Genomic DNA, 13,514 nt, shown 5'->3' on the forward strand with positions numbered 1-13,514 from the left:
TGACTCTACTGTCAGGTTGTTGTAGGTTCTTCTGAGGTTGGTAGACAGTGACCACATTTAGGATGGTGACTCTATTGTCAGGTTGTTGTAGGTTCTTCTGAGGTCGGTGGATCTGACCACATTTAGGATGGTGACTCTATTGTCAGGTTGTTGTAGGTTCTTCTGAGGTCGGTGGATCGTGACCACATTTAGGATGGTGAATATTGTCAGGTTGTTGTAGGTTCTTCTGAGGTCAGTGGATCGTGACCACATTTAGGATGGTGACTATTGTCAGGTTGTTGTAGGTTCTTCTGAGGTCGGTGGACAGTGACCACATTTAGGATGGTGACTCTACTGTCAGGTTGTTGTAGGTTCTTCTGAGGTTGGTAGACAGTGACCACATTTAGGATGGTGACTCTATTGTCAGGTTGTTGTAGGTTCTTCTGAGGTCAGTGGATCGTGACCACATTTAGGATGGTGACTCTACTGTCAGGTTGTTGTAGGTTCTTCTGAGGTCAGTGGATCGTGACCACATTTAGGATGGTGACTATTGTCAGGTTGTTGTAGGTCCTTCTGAGGTCGGTAGACAGTGACCACATTTAGGATGGTGAATATTGTCAGGTTGTTGTAGGTTCTTCTGAGGTCAGTGGATCGTGACCACATTTAGGATGGTGACTCTACTGTCCGATTGTTGTAGTGTCTTCTGAGGTCGGTGAATAGTGACCACATTTACGATGGTGTCTGTATTGTCAGGTTGTTGTAGGTTTTTCTGAGGTCGGTAGACAGTGATCACATTTAGGATGGGGACTCTACTGTCAGGTTGTTGTAGGTTCTTCTGAGGTCGGTAGACAGTGACCACATTTAGGATGGTGACTATTGTCAGGTTGCTGTAGGTTCTTCTGAGGTCACTGGATCATGACCAAATTTAGGATGGTGACTCTATTGTCAGGTTGTTGTAGGTTCTTCTGAGGTCAGTGGACAGTGACCACATTTAGGATGGTGTCTCTATTGTCAGGTTGTTGTAGGTTCTTCTGAGGTCACTGGATCATGACCACATTTAGGATGGTGACTATTGTCAGGTTGTTGTAGGTTCTTCTGAGGTTGGTGGACAGTGACCACATTTAGGATGGTGACTCTATTGTTAGGTTCTGGTAGGTTCTTCTGAGATCGGTGGACAGTGACCACATTTAGGATGGTGACTCTATTGTCAGGTTGTTGTAGGTTCTTCTGAGATCGGTGGACAGTGACCACATTTAGGATGGTGACTCTACTGTCAGGTTGTTGTAGGTTCTTCTGAGGTTGGTGGATCGTAACCACATTTAGGATAGTGACTATTGTCAGGTTGTGGTAGGTTCTTCTGAGGTCAGTGGATCGTAACCACATTTAGGATGGTGACTCTATTGTCAGGTTGTTGTAGGATCTTCTGAGGTGGGTGAATAGTAACCACATTTAGGATGGTGACTCTACTGTCAGGTTGTTGTAGGTTTTTCTGAGGTCGGTGGACAGTGACCACATTTAGGATGGTGACTATTGTCAGGTTGTGGTAGGTTCTTCTGAGGTTGGTGGACAGTCACCACATTTAGGATGGTGACTCTACTGTCAGGTTGTTGTAGGTTCTTCTGAGGTTGGTGGATCGTAACCACATTTAGGATGGTGACTATTGTCAGGTTGTTGTAGGTTCTTCTGAGGTTGGTGGACAGTGACCACATTTAGGATGGTGACTCTATTGTTAGGTTCTGGTAGGTTCTTCTGAGATCGGTGGACAGTGACCACATTTAGGATGGTGACTCTATTGTCAGGTTGTTGTAGGTTCTTCTGAGATCGGTGGACAGTGACCACATTTAGGATGGTGACTCTACTGTCAGGTTGTTGTAGGTTCTTCTGAGGTTGGTGGATCGTAACCACATTTAGGATAGTGACTATTGTCAGGTTGTGGTAGGTTCTTCTGAGGTCAGTGGATCGTAACCACATTTAGGATGGTGACTCTATTGTCAGGTTGTTGTAGGATCTTCTGAGGTGGGTGAATAGTAACCACATTTAGGATGGTGACTCTACTGTCAGGTTGTTGTAGGTTTTTCTGAGGTCGGTGGACAGTGACCACATTTAGGATGGTGACTATTGTCAGGTTGTGGTAGGTTCTTCTGAGGTTGGTGGACAGTCACCACATTTAGGATGGTGACTCTACTGTCAGGTTGTTGTAGGTTCTTCTGAGGTTGGTGGATCGTAACCACATTTAGGATGGTGACTCCATGGTGAGGTTCTTCTCGTCGGGTTCTCCGGGACCTGAAGATACGCTTGGCATTTGAACTCTAAAGCATTTTTGGTATTATTGGGCCGATGTATAGTACTGGACAGGACCCGGGGGGCCACACCATAGTGGGGGGTCATGAAGGTGGAGGCTGGGGGCTTCCTGTATGACGCAGTGTAGAGGCTCCTTAGCTCTTCAGAGTTTTGGGCTCTCCAGAGTTTTTGCTTTTCTTGCAGGAGACCGAAATTGGTCGGTGGATCTGGAAAAATAGTTTCAAAAGAGTTAAGACTTAATGGCACCAGACCTGGAGGAACGTGGGGTCTGACTAAGTGGCTGTTTGTCACTCCAAGGGGGGGGGAGAACGGGTGTCTGTGTAATGCTCTATCCTCATGTGGTCGATAAGCAGGGGAAATAAAGGGGTCATCCGGCTGCGTAATATAAATGACCTATCCTGAAACTCCGGAGGTACAAGCTGCAATAAACACTGGAGAGGTGCAGCACTGATCATCAGGGGTGCCAGGAGGTGGACCCCCTATTATCTAATATTGACTAGTCAGACCCCAGACCATCTAGAGTTTGTTGGACTATCCCAGGGAAAAACCATAAAAACTGTCCCCTATTGTGACTAGTCTTTTCCCATCTTACCCATATAGTGATGACACCTATTTTGACTGATTTAATTCCATCTTATCTATATAGTGAGGTCACCTATTGTCAGTGATCTGATCCCATCTTATCTATATACCGGTGTCATCTATTGTGTATGGTCTGATCCCATCTTATCTATATACCGGTGTCATCTATTGTGTATGGTCTGATCCCATCTTATCTATATACCGGTGTCATCTATTGTGTATGATCTGATCCCATCTTATCTATATACCGGTGTCATCTATTGTGTATGGTCTGATCCCATCTTATCTATATACTGGTGTCATCTATTGTGTATGGTCTGATCCCATCTTATCTATATACCGGTGTCATCTATTGTGTATGGTCTGATCCCATCTTATCTATATACTGGTGTCATCTATTGTGTATGGTCTGATCCCATCTTATCTATATACCGGTGTCATCTATTGTGTATGGTCTGATCCCATCTTATCTATATACTGGTGTCATCTATTGTGTATGGTCTGATCCCATCTTATCTATATACCTGGGTCATCTATTGTGAACGGTCTTATACCATCTTATCTGTATACTGGTGTCCTATATTGTGTATGATCTGATCCCATCTTATCTATATACCGGTGTCATCTATTGTGTATGGTCTGATCCCATCTTATCTATATACTGGTGTCATCTATTGTGTATGGTCTGATCCCATCTTATCTATATACCGGTGTCATCTATTGTGTATGGTCTGATCCCATCTTATCTATATACTGGTGTCATCTATTGTGTATGGTCTGATCCCATCTTATCTATATACCTGGGTCATCTATTGTGAATGGTCTTATACCATCTTATCTGTATACTGGTGTCCTCTATTGTGTATGGTCTGATCCCATCTTATCTATATACTGGTGTCATCTATTGTGAATGGTCTGATCCCATCTTATCTATATATTGGTGTCATCTATTGTGAATGGTCTGATCCCATCTTATCTATATACTGGTGTCATCTATTGTGAATGGTACCACAATACCTACTTGGGGAATAAATCCCCTCAGGATAAACCCTGACTAGAAATCCCCCATAAAATATAACTTTTAATTATGCGCATTAAAATAGTGTCCAAACTAGTATGTTGCACATTTATTGCATCTAAATGGCAGTGATGTTTACAATTATCAGCACTGTATCCAGTTAAATCCTATAATATCATGAAAATGTCTGCCATGCAGACTATTAGTTTGTCATTACTGTCTAGTGTACCCCGGTGCCATGCAGACTATTAGTTTGTCATTACTATCTAGTGTACCCCGGTGCCATGCAGACTATTAGTTTGTCATTACTATCTAGTGTACCCCGGTGCCGTGCTGCAGCTTGGGCACTCGATGTACTAACTAGGAAAGGTCTCTGGTACAGTCTGTGGTTAAAACATTAATCCTCTCTTCTAAACGTTTTCACCATTCTGAATGCTGCAGCACGGCACCGGGGTACACTAGACAGTAATGACAAACTAATAGTCTGCACGGCACCGGGGTACACTAGACAGTAATGACAAACTAATAGTCTGCATGGCACCGGGGTACACTAGACAGTAATGACAAACTAATAGTCTGCATGGCACCGGGGTACACTAGACAGTAATGACAAACTAATAGTCTGCACGGCACCGGGGTACACTAGATAGTAATGACAAACTAATAGTCTGCACGGCACCGGGGTACACTAGATAGTAATGACAAACTAATAGTCTGCATGGCACCGGGGTACACTAGATAGTAATGACAAACTAATAGTCTGCACGGCACCGGGGTACACTAGATAGTAATGACAAACTAATAGTCTGCACGGCACCGGGGTACACTAGATAGTAATGACAAACTAATAGTCTGCACGGCACCGGGGTACACTAGACAGTAATGACAAACTAATAGTCTGCATGGCACCGGGGTACACTAGACAGTAATGACAAACTAATAGTCTGCACGGCACCGGGGTACACTAGATAGTAATGACAAACTAATAGTCTGCACGGCACCGGGGTACACTAGACAGTAATGACAAACTAATAGTCTGCACGGCACCGGGGTACACTAGATAGTAATGACAAACTAATAGTCTGCACGGCACCGGGGTACACTAGACAGTAATGACAAACTAATAGTCTGCATGGCACCGGGGTACACTAGATAGTAATGACAAACTAATAGTCTGCACGGCACCGGGGTACACTAGACAGTAATGACAAACTAATAGTCTGCATGGCACCGGGGTACACTAGATAGTAATGACAAACTAATAGTCTGCATGGCACCGGGGTACACTAGATAGTAATGACAAACTAATAGTCTGCACGGCACCGGGGTACACTAGACAGTAATGACAAACTAATAGTCTGCATGGCACCGGGGTACACTAGATAGTAATGACAAACTAATAGTCTGCATGGCACCGGGGTACACTAGATAGTAATGACAAACTAATAGTCTGCATGGCAGACATTTTCATGATATTATAGGATTTAACTGGATACAGTGCTGATAATTGTAAACATCACTGCCATTTAGATGCAATAAATGTGCAACATACTAGTTTGGACACTATTTTAATGCGCATAATTAAAAGTTATATTTTATGGGGGATTTCTAGTTAGGGTTTATCCTGAGGGGATTTATTCCCCAAGTAGGTATTGTGGTACTTAAATTGGCCCAGAAACCCCTAGGGGATTTATCTTGTGGCATATCTGTTGTGAATGGTCTGATCCCATCTTATCTATATACTGGTGTCATCTGTTGTGAATGGTCTGATCCCATCTTATCTATATACTGGTGTCATCTATTGTGTATGGTCTGATCCCATCTTATCTATATACCAGAGTCATCTATTGTGAATGGTCTTATACCATCTTATCTGTATACTGGTGTCAGCTATTGTGTATGGTCTGATCCCATCTTATCTATATACTGGTGTCATCTATTGTGTATGGTCTGATCCCATCTTATCTATATACTGGTGTCATCTATTGTGTTTTGTCTGATCCCATCTTATCTATATACTGGTGTCATCTATTGTGTATGGTCTGATCCCATCTTATCTATATACTGGTGTCATCTATTGTGTTTTGTCTGATCCCATCTTATCTATATACTGGTGTCATCTATTGTGAATGGTCTGATCCCATCTTATCTATATACTGGTGTCATATATTGTGAATGGTCTGATCCCATCTTATCTATATACTGGTGTCATCTATTGTGTATGGTCTTATCCCATCTTATCTATATACCGGTGTCATCTATTGTGTATGGTCTGATCCCATCTTATCTATATACTGGTGTCATCTATTGTGTATGGTCTGAGCCCATCTTATCTATATACTGGTTTCATCTATTGTGAATGGTCTGATCCCATCTTATCTATATACTGGTGTCATATATTGTGAATGGTCTGATCCCATCTTATCTTTTTTTTTTTTCAAAACAAGTTTTTATTGGTTTTCCAACAAACGTACAACACAGTATTCTCAATGGATACAATTAAGAAGGAGTCATTGATCCCATCTTATCTATATACTGGTGTCATCTATTGTGTATGGTCTGATCCCATCTTATCTATATACTGGTGTCATCTATTGTGTATGGTCTGATCCCATCTTATCTATATACTGGTGTCATCTATTGTGTATGGTCTGATCCCATCTTATCTATATACTGGTGTCATCTATTGTGAATGGTCTGATCCCATCTTATCTATATACTGGTGTCATCTATTGTGAATGGTCTGATCCCATCTTATCTATATACTGGTGTCATCTATTGTGAATGGTTTTTCCCATCTTATCTGTATACTGGTGTCCTCGGTTGTGTATGATCTGATCCCATCTTATCTATATACTGGTGTCCTCTATTGTGTATGGTCTGATCCCATCTTATCTATATACTGGTTTCATCTATTGTGAATGGTCTTATCCCATCTTATCTGTATACTGGTGTCCTCTATTGTGTATGGTCTGATCCCATCTTATCTATATACCAGTGTTATCTATTGTGAATGGTCTTATCCCATCTTATCTGTATACTGGTGTGATCTATAGGGAATGGTTTGATCCCATCTTATCTATAGAGTGAGGTCACCTATTGTTAGTGATCTGATCCCATCTTATCTATATACCGGTGTCATCTATTGTTAGTGATCTGATCCCATCTTATCTATATACCGGTGTCATCTATTGTGTATGGTCTGATCCCAGCTTATCTATATACCAGTGTCATCTATTGTGTATGGTCTGATCCCATCATATCTATATACCGGAGTCATCTATTGTGAATGGTCTGATCCCATCTTATCTGTATACTGGTGTCATCTATAGGGAATGGTCTGATCCCATCTTATCTATATACTGGTGTCATCTATAGGGAATTGTCACTGCTGCCTGTGTCCTCTGTGCTGGGGTCCCGGCGTCTCCCAGTCAAACACACTGACCGGGAGCGCGGGTCTCACTGTTGCAGGGACGCGGCTAGCGTGGCGGCTGGTCCCCGCTCACGCGCCGCGTCCCCGTTCATCTCACCTGCTCCTGGCATGGCGCTTCTTGCTCCTGCTCCTTGCTCCTGGCGCGTGCGGCCCAGCTCTCTAGGGCGCGCGCGCGCCGGCTACCGGCAATTGGTGCGCTGGTTCCACACCTCCCATTGTGATTTCCCAATAAAAGGCACCTGCCCCTTCCTGCCCTTTCCGGATCTTTGTGCCTTGTGCCTCTGAGAAAGCGTTCCCTACAAGTGATTATTGTCTTGCCAGTTGCCGAACCCATTACTACCGTCTGCTTGCCTGTGAACCCTTGCTGCCTGCCCTGACCTCTGCTACGTCCGACTACGCTCCTGCCTGCTCCCTGTGTACCACGCCATATCAGCCACCAGAGAGGTCGAGTTGCTACTGGAGGATACGACCTGGTGGTTACCGCCGCAGCAAGTCCATCCCGCCTTGCGGCGGGCTCTGGTGAAAACCAGTAACCACTTAGAACTGGTCCTCTGGTACAACCCGTGCCATCGCCTCTCTGGTTCAGAGGATCCACTACAGTCCTACCGGTACGTGACAGGAATGGTCTGATCCCATCTTATCCAGATACTTATTACAATCTATACATCATGATGTCCCTATCAGAGGATTTTTCTGCATCTTGTAGGGGATTGGAGTTTATATAAGTATTCTATATGAGTATATTTATACACATACATTTTAAACTAAATAAAAAGAAAATAATTTTACCAGTGGACGGAAAATCGGATTTCTCTGGAGCCCAGAGCAGGCGGTTCCCATCCCAGCTCCGCAGCGGCGGTAAGGACGAACGTCTTCTGTAATGGTCGTCGTAGTGGGACACCAGGTGCCTGGAGGCGGGGTCTTCGTGATGTGTCAGTAAGTGGCGTCCTGGTAAACCCTGCAACACAAAGTAAGGGCCACACTGGGTTGTGGAATCGGTTATTACAGTGCAACGGCTGGATGTGTCCTGGGGTTAGGGGGGATACTAAAAAGGTGCGCTCTACCCTCAAATATCATAGTCATAATGTAGATTAAAAAAACATAGAGACATTCATTTATTTACATAATGTATCACTATAGTAACCACCTGGTGATCAAAGTATATAGCGATCAGCTCAGTCCCCCCATCATCCACCTATAGAGCTGAGGCCAGAAGACACACATGCTCAGTCCCCCATCATCCACCTATGGAACTGAGGCCGGAGGACACACATGCTCAGTCGCCCCATCATCCACCTATAGAGCTGAGGATGGAGGACACACATGCTCAGTCGCCCCATCATCCACCTATAGAGCTGAGGATGGAGGACACACATGCTCAGTCCCTCCATCATCCACCTATAGAGCTGAGGCCGGAAGACACACATGCTCAGTCCCCCCATCATCCACCTATAGAGCTGAGGATGGAGGACACACATGCTCAGTCCCTCCATCATCCACCTATAGAGCTGAGGCCGGAAGACACACATGCTCTCTTCCCCCTCATCCACCTATAGAGCTGAGGCCGGAGGACACACATGCTAAGTCCCCCCATCATCCACCTATAGAGCTGAGGCTGAAAAACACACACATGCTCAGTCCCCCCCATCATCCACCTATAGAGCTGAGGCTGGAGGACACACATGCTCAGTTCCCCCTCATCCACCTATAGAGCTGAGGCCGGAGGACACACATGCTCAGTTCCCCCTCATCCACCTATAGAGCTGAGGCCGGAGGACACACATGCTAAGTCCCCCCATCATCCACCTATAGAGCTGAGGCTGAAAAACACACACATGCTCAGTCCCCCCCATCATCCACCTATAGAGCTGAGGCCGGAGGACACACATGCTCAGTTCCCCCATCATCCACCTATAGAGCTGAGGCCGGAGAACACACATGCTCAGTCCCCCCATCATCCCCCTATAGAGCTGAGGCTAGAGGACACACATGTTCATTCCCCCATCATCCACCTATAGAGCTGAGGCCGTAGGACACACATGCTCAGTCCCCCCATCATCCCCCTATAGAGCTGAGGCTAGAGGACACACATGTTCATTCCCCCATCATCCACCTATAGAGCTGAGGCTGGAGGACACACATGCTTAGCCCCCCCCCCCCATCATTCACCTATAGAGCTGAGGCCGGAGGACACACATGCTCAGTCCCCCCCCCCATCATCCACCTATAGAGCTGAGGCCGGAGGACACACATGCTAAGTCCCCCCATCATCCACCTATAGAGCTGAGGCTGAAAAACACACACATGCTCAGTCCCCCCCATCATCCACCTATAGAGCTGAGGCTGGAGGACACACATGCTCAGTTCCCCCATCATCCACCTATAGAGCTGAGGCCGGAGGACACACATGCTCAGTCCCCCCATCATCCCCCTATAGAGCTGAGGCTAGAGGACACACATGTTCATTCCCCCATCATCCACCTATAGAGCTGAGGCCGGAGGACACACATGCTCAGTCCCCCCATCATCCCCCTATAGAGCTGAGGCCGGAGGACACACATGCTCAGTCCCCCCCCCCCCATCATCCACCTATAGAGCTGAGGCTGGAGGACACACATGCTCAGCCCCCCCCCATCATTCACCTATAGAGCTGAGGCCGGAGGACACACATGCTCAGTCCCCCCCCCCCCCCCATCATCCACCTATAGAGCTGAGGCTGGAGGACACACATGCTCAGTCCCCCCCCATCATCCACCTATAGAGCTGAGGCCGGAGGACACACATGCTCAGTCCCCCCCCATCATCCACCTATAGAGCTGAGGCTGGAGGACACACATGCTCAGTCTCCCCCCATCATCCACCTATAGAGCTGAGGCCGGAGGACACACATGCTCAGTCCCCCCCCATCATCCACCTATAGAGCTGAGGCTGGAGGACACACATGCTCAGTCCCCCCCCATCATCCACCTATAGAGCTGAGGCCGGAGGACACACATGCTCAGTCCCCCCCATCATCCACCTATAGAGCTGAGGCTGGAGGACACACATGCTCAGTCCCCCCATCATCCACCTATAGAGCTGAGGCTGGAGGACACACATGCTCAGTCCCCCCATCATCCACCTATAGAGCTGAGGCCGGAGGACACACATGCTCAGTCCCCCCATCATCCACCTATAGAGCTGAGGCCGGAGGACACACATGCTCAGTCCCCCCATCATCCACCTATAGAGCTGAGGCTGGAGGACACACATGCTCAGTCCCCCCATCATCCACCTATAGAGCTGAGGCCGGAGGACACACATGCTCAGTCCCCCCATCATCCACCTATAGAGCTGAGGCTGGAGGACACACATGCTCAGTCCTTGTCCACACATGGAGGCCAGATGTTTTTTTTGCTAGAAACATTATAGTATTATTGCTATTAACAGTATTTCCCACTTTTGGTGTTCACATGAATTATGGGATGACCCCGTCCGTTTTGTCGGGACTCTTTAGAGATGTTCTGATTTTTTCCTTTGTCCTCAGGATGTGCGCGGTATTGCAGCTCAGTTCCTGGGAAGTAAATGGAGACAAGTTGTAATACCACACACAACCTGCGGAGGGGGCCACACTATTTTTGAAGGAAATGACCCCTTTGGGATTATCCAGAAAAATTGTGTGTAGCAGAAGCCGGTGATACCTCCATCCTCTTCAGGAAATGTCTCCTCTGTATCTGATCCTGCGCACGGTCCACGAAATGCACAAAGTCTTTTTCATAGCAGCTTTGGGATAGTGGGAGATCCCGTCTCCGAAACTGAGAAGAAAGAAATCACAATGTGGATAATAATCTAATAAAATCCGGGGCTGCAGTGTAATAAGAGACACGATAGAACCGCATAGACCATTTACATGGAGGACCCGTCACCACCCTGGGGTGAACCACTCGATTGGCCGAAACTCTGGGTTGGGGTGGTGTTGCTCCGGTATATTATCCTGTATATTATCACTATATCCTTGTGTACATTCATCTGCTGTATGAGTATGCTGTATGCTAGCCGTGTTCTATACCATGCACTAAGGCACTTTGAGTGACAACGTTGTTTGATATCCCCCCCCCCCGGGTGGACAGTCTCCTATAGTAATATATGTCAATATTCATACAAATTGTCTATTATTTCTTATAAAGTGACTCCAGTTCTTTCTTTGAGTGCATAGGACATGTGCTTGGAGCCATCTTGACATTTTTTCTTCTATATTTTTTTATTTATAATATTTTTTAAAACAATGGGCCTCATTTACTAAGATTGTGGGGTTTTTACTAGTGGGAAAAGTTGTTTCAGATTTGCAGGATTCTTCTCTATTTATTATTGGGAAAAGTCGGGAACATTTTCTGACCAGATTTTTCTAGATCGATATTTTCAGCCATTTACTTGCAGGATTTTCTGTGAATTCCATAGTAAATCTGTCGGGTTGTGAGACCACGCCCCTTTTGACCAACCACACCCCCTTTTGTGACAGACCACGCCCCCTTTCAGGTTTGGCGGGTTTTTCAGGCGCACCCTGGCGCAGACATGTCTCAGCTTAGTAAATGAGGCCCAATACGAACCCGTAAACATCCGCTATGAAGCAAATAACATGACACAGAAACGATCAATACAGGATGATGAGAAGCGATGAAAGGAACAACAACGTCCACATCTTGTAGAACAAATCCGGGAGTGACCAGCAAGACGGACGGAAATAGGCAAAAAACATCCGAAAAACAAGAGTGGAAAAGAAAAAAAGAACCGTATTATATACGTTACCTGTATAGAGGTCCCCAAAACCAAAGTCCCTAGGATTCGGGGTCCCCTGTCACCTCACATTTAGTCTATAACTATATAGCAGTTCTTATTAATATAAATATAGGTATATATATCCAGCGGATCTCTGCTATACAATCCCTAAGAAGATAAATTGGGCTTATCTGATCCCAACCGTCTGTCAATCACTGCTCAGCTATATGTATAGAGACTGTTATCTGGACTGTTACTATTGCTGCATGTACAGAAATTCTTCAGTAAAAGTTCCTGCAAGTTTTCAGTTACCAGCGGTTGTGGACAATCCTTTATTTCTGCATCACCTATTGCTCTTGGGAAGGGTGGCAATAGGCCTATCAAGAATACAGCATTTAACCCTCACCCTGGCGTCACGAGTGACAAGGGTTAACAGCGCCCTTAACTATCCTGAACAGCAACACCCTAACTACCCTACACCCAACAAGACAGTATCCTCTCATCTGAGCGCCATTTAACGGGGGCGGCATTGCCAACGGCCGGTGTCACCGCTTATCATGGTCTCATCCTCCACCAGCACCCCCCCCCCGTCATCACATGCCAGTGTAACAGGCAAGTTGCGGGGACAGGCAAGTCGCGCGGCAAGCACCGGAGCTGTGACAGGCACTCGGGTACCGACACAGGGAGGGGGCGCAGGCGCGGAGCGCTCCCTCTCATATCAGGTAAGATAAACACTGCACCGGTCAGCTGGGTGACTATATATCTTCCATTGTCAAGCAGCGTAATCCTCCTCACTCAAAACCACCATCCCCCACCCAAATAAGGCTGCTGTGCTGCATGTACAAGTAGTAGAGCGCCCCCCGACCTACTAATAACGCATATGATGGTGAGAAGTGGATCACCGACCTACTAATAACGCATATGATGGTGAGAAGTGGATCACCAGACCTACTAATAACACATATGATGGTGAGAAGTGGATCCCCGACCTACTAATAACGCATATGATGGTGAGAAGTGGATCACAAGACCTACTAATAACGCATATGATGGTGAGAAGTGGATCACCAGACCTACTAATAACGCATATGATGGTGAGAAGTGGATCACCGACCTACTAATAACGCATATGATGGTGAGAAGTGGATCCCCGACCTACTAATAACGCATATGATGGTGAGAAGTGGATCACCAGACCTACTAATAACGCATATGATGGTGAGAAGTGGATCACCGACCTACTAATAACACATATGATGGTGAGAAGTGGATCACCAGACCTACTAATAACGCATATGATGGTGAGAAGTGGATCACCGACCTACTAATAACGCATATGATGGTGAGAAGTGGATCACCAGACCTACTAATAACGCATATGATGGTGAGAAGTGGATCACCAGACCTACTAATAACACATATGATGGTGAGAAGTGGATCACCAGA

General features: G+C 45.9%; 1 protein-coding gene across 1 annotated transcript; it reads right to left on the reverse strand.

The window, feature by feature from the left end:
- Positions 1-1,576: 1,576 nt before the first annotated feature.
- Positions 1,577-11,103, reverse strand: CFAP107 (cilia and flagella associated protein 107). Its single transcript, XM_056553910.1, has 3 exons — positions 10,994-11,103; positions 8,103-8,271; positions 1,577-2,486 (listed from the first exon to the last, which is right to left on the reverse strand). Exons 1-3 carry the CDS (start codon positions 10,997-10,999, stop codon positions 2,167-2,169), a joined length of 495 nt encoding a protein of 164 aa, XP_056409885.1. The 5' UTR covers positions 11,000-11,103; the 3' UTR covers positions 1,577-2,166.
- Between the last annotated feature and the right edge of the window lie 2,411 nt (positions 11,104-13,514).

The sequence above is a fragment of the Hyla sarda genome, unplaced genomic scaffold, assembly GCF_029499605.1.
Source record: "Hyla sarda isolate aHylSar1 unplaced genomic scaffold, aHylSar1.hap1 scaffold_466, whole genome shotgun sequence".
Classification (NCBI taxonomy): Eukaryota; Metazoa; Chordata; class Amphibia; order Anura; family Hylidae; genus Hyla; species Hyla sarda.